This window comes from Heterodontus francisci, chromosome 47 (genome assembly GCF_036365525.1).
Source record: "Heterodontus francisci isolate sHetFra1 chromosome 47, sHetFra1.hap1, whole genome shotgun sequence".
NCBI classification, from domain to species: Eukaryota; Metazoa; Chordata; class Chondrichthyes; order Heterodontiformes; family Heterodontidae; genus Heterodontus; species Heterodontus francisci.
In genome coordinates, this window is record NC_090417.1 from 11,667,909 (window position 1) to 11,687,288 (window position 19,380).

A 19,380-nucleotide genomic window follows, 5' to 3' on the forward strand; every position below is an offset into this window, starting at 1 on the left:
AGAGCATCGACAGGACCTTGCATCAATATCTCAACCCAAAGATAGTGCAGCACTCTTCCAGTCTTGCTCTGGACTGTCAGAGATTTTTCCAACTTGAATTCAGAACATTCTCAGCCAAGAGGTAACAACGCGACACACGAAGCCATGGCTGCCATCCTAAACAGGTGGAAGGAGCGTCAATTCAGTAAACACTTACTTGAACTTACCAAATCAATTAAGCATTTCAAGGTGATCTGAAGTGGGCCACATTCTGCAGTCGATATCACCAAACTTTAACACAAACAATTTGGAGACTGTAGGTGTTGTAGCACATTTTAATCATTTTAATTGATATAAAAATACTTTCATAAATATTTTCCAGAGAGGCTGTACAATATTTAAATTACATGCTGAGCTCAATAAGTTACACAAGAAAGTAGAATACCACCTGCAGATTGATTCAAGTACATTATATGCAACCACATTGCAGACAAATCCACAGCACATCACACACCCCTCTCTCTCACTTCTCTTCCCGATCCTCCCTTCTGGACTCAACAAGACAGTGACTGAGATGATGAGGGGGAAAATGGAACATGAAACTGTTGCTGGACCCCTTCCTCCCGACTGACTCCAGGACAAACTGAAACCAGCCACCAAGAAGGCTATTTGCATCACTCAATGAACCTTACTCTGGTCACAATGCAAACACCATCTGCACCCCTGCACTCTGCAGCTGACTGGCTTTTCCCTCAGGGAACTCCCCGTCCCCTGCACACCCCACACCGGCTTTCTTTCTCATATTGTCTGCAATTTGCTCCAATTGCTCATTTCTACCTTCTCACTTCACTCAAACAGCATTTGCTATTCCTGCCACTCACTCCCTTCCTCTGCATTCGCTGCTATTTGCAGTGACAAGACTGAAGCTGGGTGCAAGGGGCTGATGGGTCTCGCCTCAGGTCCTCCCTCCACATCGCGACCAATTACACAGATTCTGACAATCAGTCATTGCCCTCAAACATTAACTGTTTATCACGGCACAGATGATACCTGACTTAAGCACTGCTTCCAGCATTTTCTGTTGAGATTATACCAATTTAACCCTTGGGTTCTCACATTCATGTCTGCTCTGTGTCCCACACCAGTCTTAACATGCCATAAATCTCTCTGCTGCCTATTCATACCAAGAGGATCTTCACCTGCAATTGGACTGAAGCTGGTTTGGATAGTCTGTCAATCTAAACCCACCAGTATACTGCTCTGCGCCAAACATCCAAACAACTTGCCCCACCTAATGCAACACTATACAACCACGTGACCACACGAACAGCAACAAACTATTTTCCAGCACTACTACAACCTTGAAGGAGACCTCAAAATAATGTCGACCACCATATGGATTGTCCTTCAAACAGAGATGGGAAAGCAACTTAAGAACAAACTTGCTTAAATACTTTTTCCCACTGAGACCCAATTAACACTTATTCAACTTGGTCATTATTTGACAACCATTCATCTTCCACTGGGAAACAAGCACTCATGAGACAGAGTCCATCAAATCAGGGCTTTCACCACCTTCAAATAGGTTAGAAACTGCTTTCAAAATAAGCCATTATATTCCTGGTATCTATTATTTTACATAGAAACCAGCCAAACCCTCACAAGAACTTCCTTCCCTTAAACTCACTCCTAAGTATCCAACAAAAACATCCAAATCCTTGAAGTCAACTCAAAGCTGACTTGGTAGCGTTAAGCTGAAGGCCCCAAATAACTCCGACAGTACCGATTTCTTGCGTATTCAGCAGTGTTGAGCAGCAGCATCCGTTCTATTTACCAATAAGCAGAAAAGTCACGCCCATCAAGACCAGGCGGTCTGGCAATTTCAGCATCACTCAGCAGGACAGGGGGAGAGAACGTACAGCGAATGGTGAAAGAGTGCACCTCTTCAGATTGCACATTTCATCTCTAAGTTGAAGTGCCACATCGGCTCCTTGTTGCTATGCTACATGCGTTATCGAGTTTGCCACAGTGTTGTGAGTTGTGGGCCCAGTAGAACGAAGACCCTGGTATCTTGGCTGGTCGATATTCCTGTCTCTGAAAATGGTGGGCCAGCGAGCAGTTTCCAATGCAGCTATGATGGGTCACACTGTGAAGAAATCAATGGGACAGTTACTTGGGAGGAGAGCAAAGACACACAATGCATGATCCAGTGTCACAACTAATGTCACACATTGGTTTGTTTGCTCAGTGATACCAAGCTCACCGCTCTCACATACTGAATGGTCAAAGGGTTCATGCTGAGAAATGAAATACGCTGCACTATGAGCATTTAGGGCAAGAATTCGAAGCAGAGAAAAGCTCCAGCTCTCCACCTGAGTAACTGTGGGAGTTTCCAAACACTAATTCGATCAGCACTTGTGTGGCCTTGCTGAATCAGCCAACAATGAATGCGACACTTGGAGCATCTCACCGCCAACTACACACCACCATCTGGACTTGAACCATACAAATCCTAGGATTCAACTCGAGCCTCAGTGTGTAGCCTACACTCAAGGTGAACTGAAACTGCACTCATTTCTTGTTCATTCATCAGTGGATCCATTGAAAATTGCAGACATATACAACTTGAACCCTTTTCACATAAAGCTCTTGGAACCGAAGACCACCTGTGGTCTGACCTTCCAACAGCACCAACATGATCCAGTTGGTCAACTGGAAATCCTCCCCCAGAGCTGCAGGGCACTGCCCGAGCTGTCATCCTCTCCAGACCATCAGCTCCATCTGGTACCTTTGTAAAGAGAGCTGGAGAGTCCTCGCCAGCTCATGACCCTGACACAGCACAGAACATAAGCCCTCTACGCGAGGTCAATTCACACCTACCTGACACCTGACATCCACCTTGATGAACATCAAACACTGCAAGAAGTGGAAAAGTGTCTCAGTTTGGATTCTCTCTTCCTGTTCACAGTATCACACAAGTTTGGCTACATAGATGGCAGGTACATTGTACAGACACAATCTGTGCTAAGTTGGCTGCGTATATTTTTAGGATTTCTTTTGGTTGGTAACTTTAAATCTTGATCTTTTAAAAGCAGATGTGGTCTCGTGAAATATATACACAATGTTGACAAAGTTTATACGTCAGTGAGTTTTGTTTCTTCTTCTGTCCTATTTACACAAAACGTGAGGTAGCCATATGCGGAATGGAGTGCCAAGCATCCCTCACACTGAGGACTCCTCCGGGTTTGCATCAGGCAACATCTGCCGCTGTTTCAGCTTCTTCCTCAACTCCTCAGAGAAAGGGTCCACCCCCTCCTCGCCCAGTTGGAGCCGGATGTAGCCGTTGGTGTTGGCCCCACGGATGTTGGCCAGGTTGAGGCGGGTAGGAGACTGGACGGCAGTGGGCAGGGGCTGCCCGGGGATCCCATTGGCAGTGCCGTTATGTGATGGCGAACTCCCATTCTGACATAGGGCATGGCCAGGGACGATCTTCAGGGAACCATCAGAGTAATAGTAGGAGGGGGAATCCCACAACTTCTCATCAGAGTTCGACGTCTGGCTGGGAATGAACTTGGTACCTTTGGGCAGCTCCTTGGGCAGGATGCGCTCAGCGGGGTAAGCACTGGCGCGGTCAGCTTCCTTCGTCGCTGCCATCTTCTCCAGCCGTTCCTTCAGCTTGCGGTTCAGGTAAAGAACCGCCCCCAGCAAACAGATGCAGACGATTCCCAACACAAAGACGCACAGCCACACGAGTCCCAGATTACTCGCGGCTGCCTGGCTCTCCAGCACCATGGCTGGATTGGAGACAATGTTCAGCAAGTACTTCCCCACCAGGAAGAGCTCACGCTTTTCCTCAGAATAACACCAGTAACTGCCGCTGTGTCGTGACCCCACGTCCGATATTAACAAAGCCTTCGGCCGTATCTCGTAGTTGGCGTCAGAGAGTTTGTCAAGGTCTTGCTGCTCAAATGCCCACTTGGGCACCGCCAGGTTGGAGATGAGCTGACATGGCAGCAGGATGGTTGTGCCAGCTACAACAGTGAAGTTCTTCACCTTCAAATCACCTGCAAACACATACGAAAACATAAAGAGATCAGTCAGCCTTTACGCCAGAGCACATCCCTGTGATTGCTCAGTGGTTAAAAAAAAGACTTGCATTTACATAGCACCTTTCACAATCTTGCAGAACGACTCAGCGCTTTATTGTCAATAAGGCATACTCACTGGTGTAATGTCCACAATGCAGAAGCCAATTGGGACACAAAAACATCTCACTAACAGCAACGTGATCATGACCAGATAATGCACCTTTAGTCATGCAGAGTGAGAGACAAATCATGACAAGCACACTGGTGAGAACCCCCTGCTCTTCTTGTCAATACTCTCATGGGATTCCTTTCTGTCCGCCTGTGGGGTCAGAAAGTACCTTGTCTTCATGTCTTAGCTGCAAGATGGCCCCTCTGGCAGCGCAGCACTCACTCAGTATTGCACTGGACTATCAACTTGGATTTTGAGCTCAAGTTCCTGGACAGGGATTCCAGTGCAGAACCTTCCAACCCAGAGGAAGGAGCAGAACTACTGCAAGAAATACCAAGCATGCAATGACTAGTAAACATATTCGTCAAACTGTCTGATCACTGACGAGACAAGTGCATAGCCTTAGCACAAACAGACAAAAATACACACTCACATACACACACATACACTCAGCTGCTACAAGTTGCATCCATGGCCTGTGCAAAGTGACCTGAACTCAGTACAAAGGCACAGGCCTCAGGCTCAGGGACAGGCCCTCATCTCGATCAACTGACAGGAAGCAGTCGACCATGTTAGCAGATGAAAATATTCTCGGCCGAGGCTGCCGCACAAAGCATGGGCGAACCAAACAGGCAGTGATGCCTACGGGAGCCCTTGGAGAATAAAAAGAGAAAGGATACAAGAAACATCATTCAGATATCAGGCCAGGGCTTTCAAACTGCTATTTACTCTGGCTCCTAATGAACTGACAACAGCAGCTTGCCACTTCCTGGCAGAACTCCCAGTCTGGAAAATTCCCAATCTAGCCAATGGCAACCAACATCATTTCTTGACCACCCACCCTGCCCAAGTCGCTAGGCTCCAGTTACCTGCAGTGTGGTGGCACAAAGTGACATCTGCAAACTCGACATCTTGGTATGCGGCAAGAGCTCTAAGAAAAAGCACAAGAGTAGCCCAGGATTAGTCTCAACAAAAACACACACAACGGCACTTCAACAGGTAATGGGCAACATCACAGCCTGAATTCAATTCCTCTTCACAAATTGCAGTGGAGAAATAGAACTCTCTGGCCTCACCTGCTCACTCTTGGCCATCCAAACCTGACACAGTGCTGGTGGCTGCCAATGACTGTCAGACTGTCAGTTAACAAAGTGTCTCAGGACATCAGTCTCTCCCCTACCTACTGCAACAAGTGACTGACATTGAAGCACACGAAGTTGAAGGAGCGCCAGGAGCCGGAGATCAACACTTGCCCGTTTGTGCAATTGATGTCTGCAATAATCACTTCCTCGAAACACAAAGCCCTGGTCCAGTGGACTGACAATAAACAGAAGGCGCCCCATAGTTGAAAGCCTCAACTCTTCCTGAAGAAAACTATGTACCTTCGGACATGAGCTCGATGTGCACTCAAGAAAACACAAAGTCAGCTCAACTCAACACAGCTCTAGAGTTTCGGCATGGCTACACTAATCCAAGGATAGCCACAATTTTTAAGTCTCGTGACAATATTCTTAGTCAGACTTTGAAATTAGTTTTCACTGCGAAACCAATGTATGTCAAATTATTGTCTTACAAACTCACTACTTCTGATGAAGCCACAGTTCCAAGTGGCCAACTTTCATGCATGTCAATGTGTGATTTCATGAGGCAACCACTACATAATGTAACATCCCAGCCTGGACTCAAAGCATGCAGTTTCCAGTGATCGGTTATGAGCATCCTGTGGAAATCCCAGCTGACCTGCATTCCTTCCTTCAAAGCAAGGGCAATGAGACAAACAGCAGTAGCTCCACCAGAGAGCTATGTACACAGAACAGACCTTCCCAGTCTGGACACTGCAGCAACACAAACTAGGCTCCAGAAGTGTTAACTGAACCTTGAGTGTCCTCATCGCCCAGCACCTCCCACTGAGATCCCCATAAAAAAACCATTTCCTTATTAAATTTCTCACATCTGTACATTCTTTATATATGTGGGCAGCCAATCACTGTTCCCACAGGACACAAGATATTTAGTTTCCACCTCAATTGATGTCAATGCCCAAGAGAAGATCCATTAATGTTTATCAGGATCTCACAAGGATGATGAATTTCACCTCCATGAAGGGATCAGAGAAACCAAGATGCTTCACCTTAAAACTGAGATGGCTGAGGGAATACCTAATGTAAACATTAACAGTTCTATCGGTTTCTCTCTCCATAGATGCTGCCAGTCCTGCTGAATTTTTCCAGCATCTCCAACATTTGGGCCAATGCCATGCATTGCTCGCCATTTAAACAGAAGCCACCAGAACCGCACAAACCCAATTCCTTACTTCGTCAAAGAATCGATCCTCGTGCATGCCCTCTTGGTCCAGGCGCAGTATGGGTCCCTCGCTAGGATGCAGTCCACACAGCTTCTGTACTTCTCGCAGTGAGCAAAAGGAACCTGAACAACCTGACTCCAAGACCCGGCGAACAGGACTTTCTGTGGGAACCATGGGGAAACTGACATTACTGTCACCATGAGTACGGAGATCCTTACCCACCCTAAGTATAGCAAGGTGTATTTAGATAGCACCTGCAGTACAGTAACATATTACATGATGCTTCACAAAAACAATGAGACACAAACACAAAAGGAGATTTTCACACATGGCAAAAAGAGTTAGATTTGATGAAGTGTCCCAAGAAGAGTCATGGAAATCCAAAGCTGAGGGCCCAGGCATACGAAGGGACAGCCATCAGTGGTAACATGATTAAAATGGGCGATGCGTAAAAGACCAGAATTACAGAAATGGAGGGGTTGTAGGACTGGACAAAGTACAGAGATAAGGAGATGAGAACCTGTGAAGTGATCTGAAAACAAGAACAATTTGTAACGTGAGTAATTGCCTGACCGGCAGCCAATGTGGGTCAGTGAACACAGGTCAGGTGCCACAAGTGGCAAACTTCTGCGGTTTGCGATTGATTTCATGTCATTTCTATGCAATTCCATGCCATCTCACACTGCTCATTACACCCAAATATTGCATGCTCTGCCTACAATACTCTTTGCTTGGGGGTGGGGCAGCGGTAAAATGCAAGCCACATGTCAAGGAAGGGCGATGTAACTGTGCAAGAGCAACAGGTTGTGTTCTCGCACTACCATAGGAAGAAACCACTGCGCAGTTTAACAAGTGACCCTCCTGAAGCCACTGACTCACATTGAGGCTGCACTTGCCAGAGTCGCTCAGGTACCTGGACACGGAGTGCTGAAAACTATCAACGAGAAAAGCAGCATGATCGCATCAGCCAGAACTCAGACCAACAGTGGGAACACACCAACCACTGCCTTAGCTCTGAGCCATTTGGGTGAGCTGTCTCAAATCTAACAATCCGCAACATGGTGTCATGAGGTAATCCTGGTGGGCAGACCGAGAGGAATAGCATCAACTTACCTTGCTCTTGGAGATGGCAAGGCTTTCCACAGGCTGGGCTTCCTGAAACAGCTGGAGTTCTTCAATAATGTGCATTTGTGAGCCAATCATCACTGCTTTGTGCAACCATCCTGACCCTGTTCAGTGACAGGACAAACATGTGCATGAAGAATTTGTTTCAGAGAAGCCAACATCAAAGTAACACAAGCTCCCCAACCAGAAAACTAGTACACAAAGCCATCTGCATCAGGATCAATGCTGCATGCTGCTCTTTTAACTCAGCGAAAACAGTCACCGCCAGAGTATGGAAGTCAGGTGCACTGCAAGGTCCCAGCTTTAGTCTGTTCATGGATCGAGGGTGAAGCAGCCTCATGTCTCACTCCAGCACCCATTCTTCATCAATTATTGCAGAGAGCAAGTTCCAAGCAGCAGCTTTTGCATAGCAACTCAGACAGAATAAATCATCCCAAAGCCTTCCACAGGAAAGTTACCAAACACCATTCAATACCGAGCCACATAAGGCATTATAAGGGCAAGTGACCAGAAGCCCAGTCCAAGAGGTAGCTTTTAAGGGGAGTTGTGAAGGGGGGGGGGGCAGGAGGGTATGGCACGAACAGGCTTCAGGAGGGAATTCCAGAATTTACACCATTGCGGCTGAAGACACGACTGCCAGTGGGGAAGCGATTCAAATCCAGGGGCATGCATGAGGTCTGCAGCTGCCTTGGCCCGAAAATCTGTAATTCAGTCATCAAACCTTTCTTCATTCGTCCTCACTCAAGACACGCCTTCGAGCACATCTCTGACTAAATTTCTCAGTACCTCAGCATTATGTGACTCAGTATTGAATGGTGCTTGGTAACCTTCCTGTGGAAGGCTTTGGGATGATTTACTCTGAGTTGCTATACAACAAGCTGCTGCTTGGAACTTGCTGTCTGCAATAATTGATGAAGAATGGGTGCTGGAGTGAGACATGAGGGTGCTGGAGTGAGACATGAAGCTGCTTCACCCTCGATCCATGAACTAGCTGCAGACGAAAGCTCACATGGCTTGGTGTTGAATTTTCCTAACATTTGCTCTGGTGAAACTCATTGAGCCCGTTACTTGATTAAAGGCATGATATCAAGTAAAGTTACGCTGCATACTGCCTTCCTAGTGCATTCAGCTGTTCCACAATCCGTGTCTTTCAGAGTTTGAGTGCACAAAAGTATTAGGGACTGAACCAGTCTATAAAAGCTCACAAAATAAACCATCTGCAAGCATCATACATTTCACGTCATGTTCCCCTGCAGTTTTAGTCTCCTTGTTGTCATGACCACCCCCTGAACTAAATTTAGCTGTGCAGTTTCAAAAGGCTGGATTTTCCCACAGTGGCAATGTCAAGTACAAAGATCTCAGGGCAAGCATTCTTCATCCAGTCACTCCTACTCAATAATCTTTGCTTTCCAATATTACTTTGCTTCTCACAATGGACGACTAAGCAAAACCTTGGATTCACTGCACGTTTTTCATTTGACATCCATTTCTGGATTCAGTCTCAGGCTCCTTCTCTGACCAATACTATTCTTCATCTCTCAGAATTATACTATTTCACATTCTAACCAGGATCGCCCAGCAAAAATTAAATGAACACTGTGGTCCATCGTTGTGCTGCTTCCTCCAAAACCCAATAAGGGGTACACGAGCAGTGATTATGTTACTGGACTGGTAATGCAGAGAACTCAAGTGATGAGGCAGAGACATGAGTTCAAATCCCACCACAGCAACTGGGCAATTTACATTCAGTTCATTCATTAAAAATCTGCTCTAAAAAAGTTACTATCTGTAAAAGGTGACCACAAACTGACTTGATGTTTTAAAAACCCATTTGGTTCACTGATGTCTTTTAAGGCAGCAAATCAGCTGTCCTCTTCTGGTCTGACCTAAATGTCACTGTCGAGTCTCAGCTATGCAGTTAACTCTTCACAGCCCTCAGAAATCACCCAAAGCATTCAGTTGCGTCAGGATGGGCAATAAAATATGCCCTTGCCACTGATTTCCACATCCCATGCAATTAAAAAAAAGCATCTGCCAATGTCTTTTCCCCTCTGCAGTAAAATCAAGGGAAATCTCCCCCTGCGAACTCAAACACTTCCTTTTCCAGATCCTTCACACTAGGAAATTTCTAACCTCCCTCAACTTTACCTTCCTCCTCACTTCCAAGTATTTCTAGCACAAACTTTGTGTCAGTGAATCATTACTCCATTTCACCTCAGCATTTCTCCTGCTCGAAGCAAACTGGAGGGGGGGGGTCTCAGCCTGGATTTCTCAAATTCAAATACAAACATCTCTCTTTGATAATTCTAAAAAATTGTCCAGGTTTCACTGACCCACAGCTTTCCTCTGAATCCTAGGAATAGAAGCACTCAGCCTGTAGTTTTCTCTCTTCCTCTTAACCCAAATATCTCGCTTTTGACGACTTGACTGAAGAAATGAGGAAACCAATCCGACATCAGATATTAGAGGACACAAGCTTGAGAAGCAGATTTATCCACAGCTTTGAAGGAACTCTTGTTAGCAATGGCGAGTGGAAGGTGTCACCTGGCAGCATCAGACAGTCACCACGTTCTTGTGTAAAAACCAGCAGGGAAATGGATCTTTCCCTTTACACCACTGCACCATTTCTCACACCGTCCAGTGTGGACACTTGGTGAATTGCATACCAACAGCCCAAACTTGGATCGTGGAGCTGCTGCAGCTAGCAAAGAGAACCTATCACCACCATCCATGTAAACTCAAAGCCTAGTGTCTGACCCAACACAATGTACGTCAGCCCTTCCAGCTTATCCAAACCTGCTCATTGCAACTGACCTGTCCCAATAAACAGGATGTCATACTGCTTTCGACTCCAAGCCAATACCCGATCCACCACAATTCTCGTGTAGTTGACATTTTTCTGAATGAGTAGAGGTCTGTGGCCAACTGGATGCACCAGGTCATCCATCAGTGGGTGGTTCTTCACAAAGTTGAGAACGTTGTCAGGCAGCTCCAATGAGGTGTTGTAGCTGTTCACCCTGTGGCTGTTGGTGATGCACTGGGAATGAAGAAAAGAACACGTGAGGAAATAGAAGAGTTCCAAATTGAAATCTCACATATATTAACTTCCAGCAAGATTCCCATTTATTGCCACAGGTACAAAAGCAGCAACTGTGCAGTCATGAGCCCCACAAGCACAGGAAGATCCCAGATTCAATACCAGCACTCAGCTAGACAATATCAGTCAAGAGGATGTTTGGGTTTTACACATGAATGCAGCACCTCACTGCAGCTGGTGGGAAGATAAGACCATTTATCTTCCAGTTCCTGATTCCTGCTGCAGTGTATGTGTGTCAATGTTCAGTAACTAATTCAAAGCACTTTGCCTAAAGCAGAGGAGTACCTTGAAATACTCCCAAGACACGTGGAGACTAAAATTTAACCAGTGCACCGAGCACATTCTTGAACCATTTGACCCATCAACATCTGCAGGGTAAATTCCAGCCATCTGGGAGCCCCACAGGCTTCAGCACACTAACAGCGACATGGGCCATTAAGTTCCTTGAGGGTTCTCCAGATTTCCTGCTGCAACTTCAGCACAAACACATCCATTGACCATTTATCAGGTGTCTCCTGCTGAAGATTGGGAATCCAACCCCACTGACTCAATAGCAATTTTGAATACAAAGTTACACTGACCAATTTCAGACATCTGTCCTTGTGGATACAGAACCCACATTACAACAACAAATATGCCTGGTCTGTCCTGAAATACACAAAGTTATGTATCATTTGTTTGAGCTTTTTAGAATTGACTCAGTCGACAAAAATTTTTTCCACCGGTAAGCACCTCTTGGACAAAGGGACGTAAGCGTAAATCAGAGCCAGAGCAGACGTGTCAAGTTAAGAAACACTTCTGCACAAAGAATGTACAAAGGGCAGTCTCTCCCACAAAAGGCACTGCATGCCAGCTCCATTAGATTCCAAATATTAAGGGTTAGATTTTTGCTGGCCAAGTAAATAAAAGGATATGAATCCAAGACAGGTGGATGAAGTCACTATTCAGATCAGCCATGAATTGATAAAATGGCTTGAACAGGCTTGAGGAACTGAGTGACTTCCTGCTCTGCCCATGGCTTCTTTACGAGTAGAAAGCCACAAGAGACTTGAACAGTCATTGCTGCTCCCCCACAATACCCCCTCTCCTGCTGGGTTCCAGCTTCGCAGGTATGGTTCACCTTCTGGTACCTCACTCACAGGGCTATGCTTCATGTACAAGTCTAGATAAGGGAGTGCTTGCAAGCTCCCTGACACCAAGGGACCTCACAATGGAACTCAAGCCCGCTCTCAGATTGCAACCCAGCACCTTGAGGCCAAGGATTAGTATCGGCAAAAAATTCAAGGGTATTACTGGAAAATACATCTGACCTTCAAAGCCGAAAGCCATCAAAAACAGAATTCATTGATGCTGCAAGGAACACAATTAAAGCCTGCCCTGTGAAAGACTTACTGCTCCAGGCCTGGGACTTGGCACCTTATCCGAATATCGGCCCCATTTCTGGGCTTGGTCCCGGTACTCTTTGTAGGATCCATCAAAAGCACGCTGGATATTTTCGATGCTGTACTGGCAGACAGCAGACAAGTCCACATCAGCCCTGTGGGCACAAATACAAGTCAGAACAACCATTAAACAATTAACTCATCTGCCCACCAACCTGACAACCAAGCTCCCACTTCCCATGGCAGTACACCCACACTGACTACACCATCACTGTGCTTCACTCAAGATTTGGCACCTACAAATCACTGATAGTTATTCCATTTCTCAGAAATACTTGAAACTGTTCAATCGTTCCTTAGCCCAGGTCTGAAGGCAATACGTTACAGCTACACTAATTGACATCATGGAGCAGGGGCACAGAAAATCATGTAACAGTCACAAATCCATGTGTTAAACTACATATTTGCTCAGTATCTAACTCATGTTCCACATTCTCCAGTACTGTTTGATGGCACCTTGTGCTTTCTTCCCATCAGCAGACAGGGAACCAAGCCTTACCTGAACACATTTCAGCTTTCTATTTACAGAGAAACACTTAGTGATAAAGTCATTTACATCACACAAGTAGGCCATTCAGCCCAGTGAGTCCATGTGCCTCCTAACTCAACACCCGCCATTTCAATCTGCTGCTAAATATAAGAGTACAATTGAATCCCCAGTTCATGACCACCACAAGAATAAAATGCTCCATGACTAGAGAATTAGCAGTGGAGAGGGAGCTCGACACTCTCTAGCCCATGCAGTGCCTGCCCTGAAATTTCAAGTATTCCAATACTCAGTGCAGCAGCTTTCTACCTGACATAACAAGGGATGATCCACTCGCAACAAAGAAAAACATCTGTAATGCCGGGAACACCACAGGAAAAAACTGATTTGCAAACTTGCAGACACACAGAATGCTGCCAGCAGGCTGCACTGACAGAAACCTGGCCTGAATCTCAGCACAGACTCAGACATACATTTGTCCACTGCCAATATACTACCTCTCTCGATCAGAAATTTTGGATTCTTGCCCAAATTCAGTTGCTTCTGCTCACATTTATTGTGTTACAAATACTACAGTAGTTTTAGGAAAATTTAATCTGCGTCATGTCTCATCACACATTCACCTTGCGTCATTCCCACTTGTCCTCCCATGCCCCCAACCCACCCTTCCTCTCTCACCGCGTCTCTCCTCCTGCCTGGATTTACTTCCCCACTATGCACCCATATTTGACATCATCTGGATAAATTGGTTTTAAAAGCAACAGACAGTGTGCAAAGTCCAGAACAGCTCCTTGCACAACTCACTTCCTCAGTTTGGTGAGCAACAGAGGCAAATGCTTCCCTCAAATCACTTCAGCGATGACAAATTCTCACAAGTTCATAACTAGAACTTCAATCGGTCCCCGTGCTCCCACTGTTGCAAAGTCAGTGATGTATCCATTCAATGCAAAAATTGCACAATTAAATGTGGAAAACTGAAGACAAGTCACTAAGAGACTGCTGCCTGCTGGGATCCTGTATCTCACCTTCTGCCATATAGCACTGAGCAAAAACATTCTATCTGCACCCACCAGATGGTGTCAGCACTCAGCAGTCCCCATACACACACAGTACAGAAAATCCAACTTGGCCGTGTCTCATCTTCCCTATCAGACAAAGGTTTTGGGGGTACATACTCCAGATAGCAGAAATCCTTCAAGGATCACATTAAGAGAAAATCTCACACATCGCCTGCCACAAGGGGACTCTCAGCAGTTTGCAGACGGTGTACCTCATGGTTGGTGTCTTCACATACCGGCTGTGGTGGCACCAGAGACTTCCTGCATATATTACACCATCTTCTTGCCAACAAGACATAAGCTCCCTCTTTGAACATCTCTCCCCACCTCCCCCAGTCCACAAGCAGCCACAAGTCTCCCACAAGGCAGTTCTGTAACCTTCCTTCAACATGCCAGCCTATGCAGCAAGTGCCAACTCTTCGAGTTCGGGGGCATCACAGCTAATTACAGATTATGCCCAACAATCACACGCACACTCTTTCCACTGGGAAAAACTGCACAGTGAGTAATCATTTGCATAAAGCCCCTGCGCTGATGCTCCCTGGTGGCAGGAAGCCAATAATGCAGATCTGCCCAAACTACTACCCCAGCCTAGTCCTAGCACAGAGTCCATGACTCCATCAAATCATGGGGGCAGACTGGGCAAGCACATTCCTGCAGTTCTTACCTATTCCACATCATGTCCATGACCATACAGGTAAACAGAGGACAAGACCGACTTGCAGCATCAGCATGAAAACATGAGTTTCAATTTACACGAAACCAACATTTTCAAACTTTGGAACAACAACAACAGGGAGCAAAGATCCCCTTCAAAATTCTGCTCTAACCTTTGCACTTGTGAGGCTCAGAGGGAAGGCTTCTGTTTTCCCTCTGCAGAAACTATTTTAAACATTCTCATGGGCTGGATCGATCAGTGAATCTGCTGACTGGCTGCACTGCATTCCGAGAAAGTGCATCAGATCTTGGACAGAAAGCTTGGAACTGTGCATGTACTCTCCCTTTTACTGTCAACACCAGATGGAATCAATATAATCTTTCCCATCCCCCACCCCCACGTCAGCATCAGATGCCTAAACTCTAAACATGCCTGCATTTCTCTCCTACTATCACCTTCCTCTCTGTAAACATCAAAGATGAAAAGCTGTCTGATTACAGCAAATACGCCCAAAAATGACCTTCTGTGGTCTTGGGCCAAATGCAATGCATAGGACTTGACTGCGATGAAGGACGAGAAAATGTACTGAGTAAAATCAAAACACTTCCTTGCGTGGAACCACACAATGCCAAGACAGAGCTCAGTAGCTTGCAGTCACAGTAGGAGTTGGTGTCCCTGGGTGGTATTGATAGGGTGCAGTGGAGTGGGGGTCTGGTCAGAAATCATGGACTTGTTGGTAATACAGAGACACATGGCAAGACACTGCACTGGTCATTGGAAAAAATGACATGGTGATGCTTTGGGAGATGAATAGTCTGCCGCCACTCCAGGTCTCAGTTCACACACAGACATAAATCGCACTTTTGCAAAGAGACAGCACAAGGAAGGATGCGGGGGGTGGGAGGTGGTGACTATCAGGTCAATAAATGAACTGGAACCCGAGGACTTACCACTGTGCCTGGAAGATAGCAAAGAACACGCTGCTCTTCCAGTTGCTATCATTGAGCATGTAAACGGTCTGAATTTTGTTGAAGTGAAGTTGTTGCTCAGGGACTGAGCACAACAAGCGGGCCTTCAGGAAAGTTGTCCATTTCTTCTGAAGAGTTCGAGCACCACCCATGTCACCCTGCCATTTCAAAAACAGACATGCATTTATAAAGCATTTTCGCAAATCCCTGGCACCTTTGAAATGCAGTCACTGTTACGTGAAGAAATATGATAGCCAATTTACACACAAAAGTTCACCCTCTGTCACCTCACTGCTCCCTCTCTTCACCCAGTAATAAACCAAACAGAGCAAAACAGGGATGTGATCAATTCAATACATTTGCTTTTCAGGTGGTCAGTGAGAGAGAAAGTTGACCAACCAAAGCCTGTCTTTCTGCAAATCGTGACAGGACAACCATCACCCACTACCAAAGCACCAACTAGTATTTAGCTAGCAGCTTGCATGTTGCGCAACATCCCAAGGTACGCCAAACGATCATTATCAAACAACATTTCAAACTGAGCCACATTAGATGAGGACAGATGACCTAAAACATGGCCAATGAAGTACATTATTAGGAGGATCTTAATAAGAGACAGAAGCAGTCAAGTTTAGTGAGAGAATTTTAGACCTTAAGGCCCGCAAGTCCAACAGCACGACCGCCCGCGGTCAGCGACTTAAGTCTGGAAGGTGCAACACATAACAATGAAAGGACCACTGAGACGCGGCCTCAGTTTTATGACCAAGGCAAAAGGCAACACCCCTGCAATGCAGCAATCCCTCATCACGACATTCAAGTGTCAGCTGAGAGAACCTGTACTTACATTTGCCCTGCCACTGGAGTCTGATTGCTCAAAGTAGAAATAAAAATGCAACTGACAAAACAAAGCTGCTGTCTGCATTTCAGGTGCATTTCAAACCCATGACCTCTCCCAATCTCACTGTCAATTAGTGCGGAAAGCAAGTCGACTGGCAATTGGATAGGGGTGCTCCAAAAATGTCGAAAGCAGTCCCTCAACAGCTGTTGAGACCTTTGTCTGATCCTAATTGAATTGGAAATGAGGACCCTAGGGTCACAAGGCAGTGTTGCAAACCATAATGATCTCCATTCGCCTCCCCTCAGAGAGAATCCCTGCTAATGATGGGCTTTTTAAAAGGTGGATGGTCATTGTAACAACGATGAGATTTTATTGGGCAAGATTAAACCAGGAATCAGATGACGTGGAACCAATAAACAGCTGTTGCAGTGGAAACCAGATGTTACAGGAATGACAAATGAGATGATGGATGCTAGTTTGATTTCAGAGACGGAGACGAGAAGCTGGCAGACAAAAAACAAGGCTAGTGCCATACGAAAATCAGGACAAAGGAAAACAACAGTTTCGGCATATTGAACGATGCCTGAAGCTTATGCATGTCAATAACCTGAGGAGTAACACAGAAAGAGTGCAAACCTGTGCCTTTAACCTGAACACAAAGCTCTGGCTGAATAATTATATACATTTCGAAATCAATTTACCAAGAGGTAAATTACTTCACATAAGTTTGGCAGGGGAAGAGGATCAAGACTTTTCAGATGACAAACAAATGTAGATGTGGTGTGGGATACAGGGACAGTATTGTAGATGGAGGTGCGTAAAAGAAAGGTAAAGGGGCAATGGTTAGGCTAAACCATTGTCATGCTGGCCCCCACCTGCCAAGAATGAGGCGCATGAATTTCGCCACATGGACATTACATTTCAAATTGTTGCTGGGAAGCAAAGAAGGCCTGTGACAAGGGGTTGCCTGGCCCCTGCCTGGAAGGACATACTTGTGCATTAACAGACACTGCTTGAAACAAAGGAGCTATCCCCTGCTCCAATACAACTCTCAAACAGATACGGACAAACCAGTTGGTCACATGACTAACTTGCTTGGCTGTCTGGGTTTTTTCTTTCTGAATTGTCCAGTTTTGAAATGAGAAAACTCAAAACTGGATTGAAAAGCCATCTCCATGCTGGCTCACCACAGCCTCTCTGTCTACTCCCGTCTCTTACTCATGGAACTCCAAAAACCCACTGAAGACATGTGAGCCCCAGGAGAGAAAAGTCTCCTGCAGTGAACAACACTGGGCCCCAACGAAACAAGGACTCGAAAGTGAACTCGAAAACCCATAATAAAAACTCTTCAAATATTGCCTTAAACTTTTCCACTTTATTTCTTCTGCTCTTTTCTGTCTCTATTGGCATGTGTTACTTCAGACTGGGAGGTCAGGGAAGAGAACTCAGCTGATATCTTCCAATAACACCATGAGGTCTGCCAGAGACCACTAGAAAAATGTCTTGGCATGTGCAGAAGGTAGCAACATCTCGTTTTGCATTGCCACTTAACTGAAATGATGGAAGAAGCAGGCTAACAGGGAAAGGATTTTTTCAATAGTGACTTTCTCAACATCATTATGTCCCAAACTGTTGTATTTATTTCACTACTTGTGAACTGTAGTCACGGTTGCAATGTATGAAAATTCCACACAGTCAGCTCCCACAAACAGTTATTTAATCATGGCCACACGATCTGCTTTGTGCTGTTAGTTGAGAGAGAAATGTTGGCCAGGACATTGAGGAAAACTCCCCTGTTCATGGAATACTAACACTTTCTTAAATATATCTGCCATGTTCATCATTCACCCTCCCTTAGTGAAAATTTGGCGAGGGGGAAAACATGGGAGAGAAGAGGAAAGAATGTGGCAAATACAAAGAGTTTCAACAACCCAAAACTAGGGAGGGTGATTAAAACACAGCCAGGGTGTCCACACTTAATTCACTCACCTTCCTCAGATTAGCAATGAGTCCTCTCATGGTGGATTGTACAAATCCATCTCTTCTTGAACACTATTCCACACAACAAGGCCAACAGAAGAGCTGCCTCAGCATGTGCTGACTTATGAAGCAACATGATCAAATTGACCCATTGCAGAGCATGCAAATGTGATAGCTCACGTTACCTTGCAAACACGAGCAACCCTCGCCACCACCTGCTCTCTGTAGCAGTCGTACTCCACAGCTCTCTCGCTGAAGAAAAAATAGATCTTATCATCATCCCCCGCGTCGCTGTTGGCACTTTCTTGGATATATGCAGAACCAACGAAGTTGGGCTCTGAAATAAATTAATAATAGTCAAGTCTTTGCAGAACAACATAGTTTTCCAGCACCTTGCATTTTCCAATTTCTATCACACGGCAGCATACTGCCATGCCAATGAACTGCCCATTTGTCACAGCATCACAATAGTTCAGGAATATTAATAAGGGTTTCAAACTAGTTCTTCAGGCAGCTGGGTGTGCGTGCTGGCTGCATTATTCTTCAGCAATGTCTCTGACATGGTTGTTTCTGCAGTGTCCAACTTGGTAGCAGTTTCCTCAAGGGTATGTCAAACGTGGGTCTGTTTGTCCCAATCTGTCGAATTTAGACAGAGGCAGCAAATGGAGTTGTATCCCCGTTGGACAGAAGTGTCATCCAGGAAAACCCACACGTTAGATAGAGGCACAGAGTTTCCCAAAGCAACAAAGTGGGGAAATGGGCTGAGCAAATAATGGCCAGATTCGAGAGCAGGCCAGGCAGCAGTCAGACTATTTCATTTAGCTGTAGTGGTGTAGAGTATCCATTGACCCTTGATGGAAGGTGCACACCACCTATTTGGATTGGTGAGCACCAGGCCACAATTGCGTGCGAGAAAAAAACATTACTTCTCTCTTCAATATCTAACTTCTTTTTGAAATTTAGCTTGGTGTGCTCATGCACTGCTCAAGGTTGGGGCTCAGTTCCAGGGACTGCCAAGTGCACATCAGATGATTGTCAGAGCAGGTTTGGCTGTGATGCTCCCACAGTTCAATAGTCTATGCTTCTAAATAATGAAAAACATTTCATACCATTGGACAGCACCAAAGATAGCTATCTGCCCATTGAGCATACTCTTTCTAAACTATCCCATTATTCCAACGTCCTG

At 45.6% G+C, this 19,380-nt stretch overlaps 1 protein-coding gene across 1 annotated transcript in view; it reads right to left on the reverse strand.

Moving 5' to 3' along the window:
- Positions 1 to 300: 300 nt before the first annotated feature.
- Positions 301 to 19,380, reverse strand: part of sema4c (sema domain, immunoglobulin domain (Ig), transmembrane domain (TM) and short cytoplasmic domain, (semaphorin) 4C) — a 68,188-nt gene continuing 49,108 nt past the window's right edge. The window contains exons 7-15 of the mRNA XM_068023380.1: positions 18,380 to 18,531; positions 15,359 to 15,534; positions 12,156 to 12,300; positions 10,481 to 10,703; positions 7,655 to 7,770; positions 6,551 to 6,702; positions 5,106 to 5,167; positions 2,860 to 4,043; positions 301 to 2,125 (exon numbers count right to left, since the gene is read on the reverse strand). Coding sequence (XP_067879481.1) covers positions 3,202 to 4,043; positions 5,106 to 5,167; positions 6,551 to 6,702; positions 7,655 to 7,770; positions 10,481 to 10,703; positions 12,156 to 12,300; positions 15,359 to 15,534; positions 18,380 to 18,531 — 1,868 coding nt within the window. The 3' untranslated portion in view covers positions 301 to 2,125; positions 2,860 to 3,201. The remainder of the gene's footprint in view (positions 2,126 to 2,859; positions 4,044 to 5,105; positions 5,168 to 6,550; positions 6,703 to 7,654; positions 7,771 to 10,480; positions 10,704 to 12,155; positions 12,301 to 15,358; positions 15,535 to 18,379; positions 18,532 to 19,380) is intronic.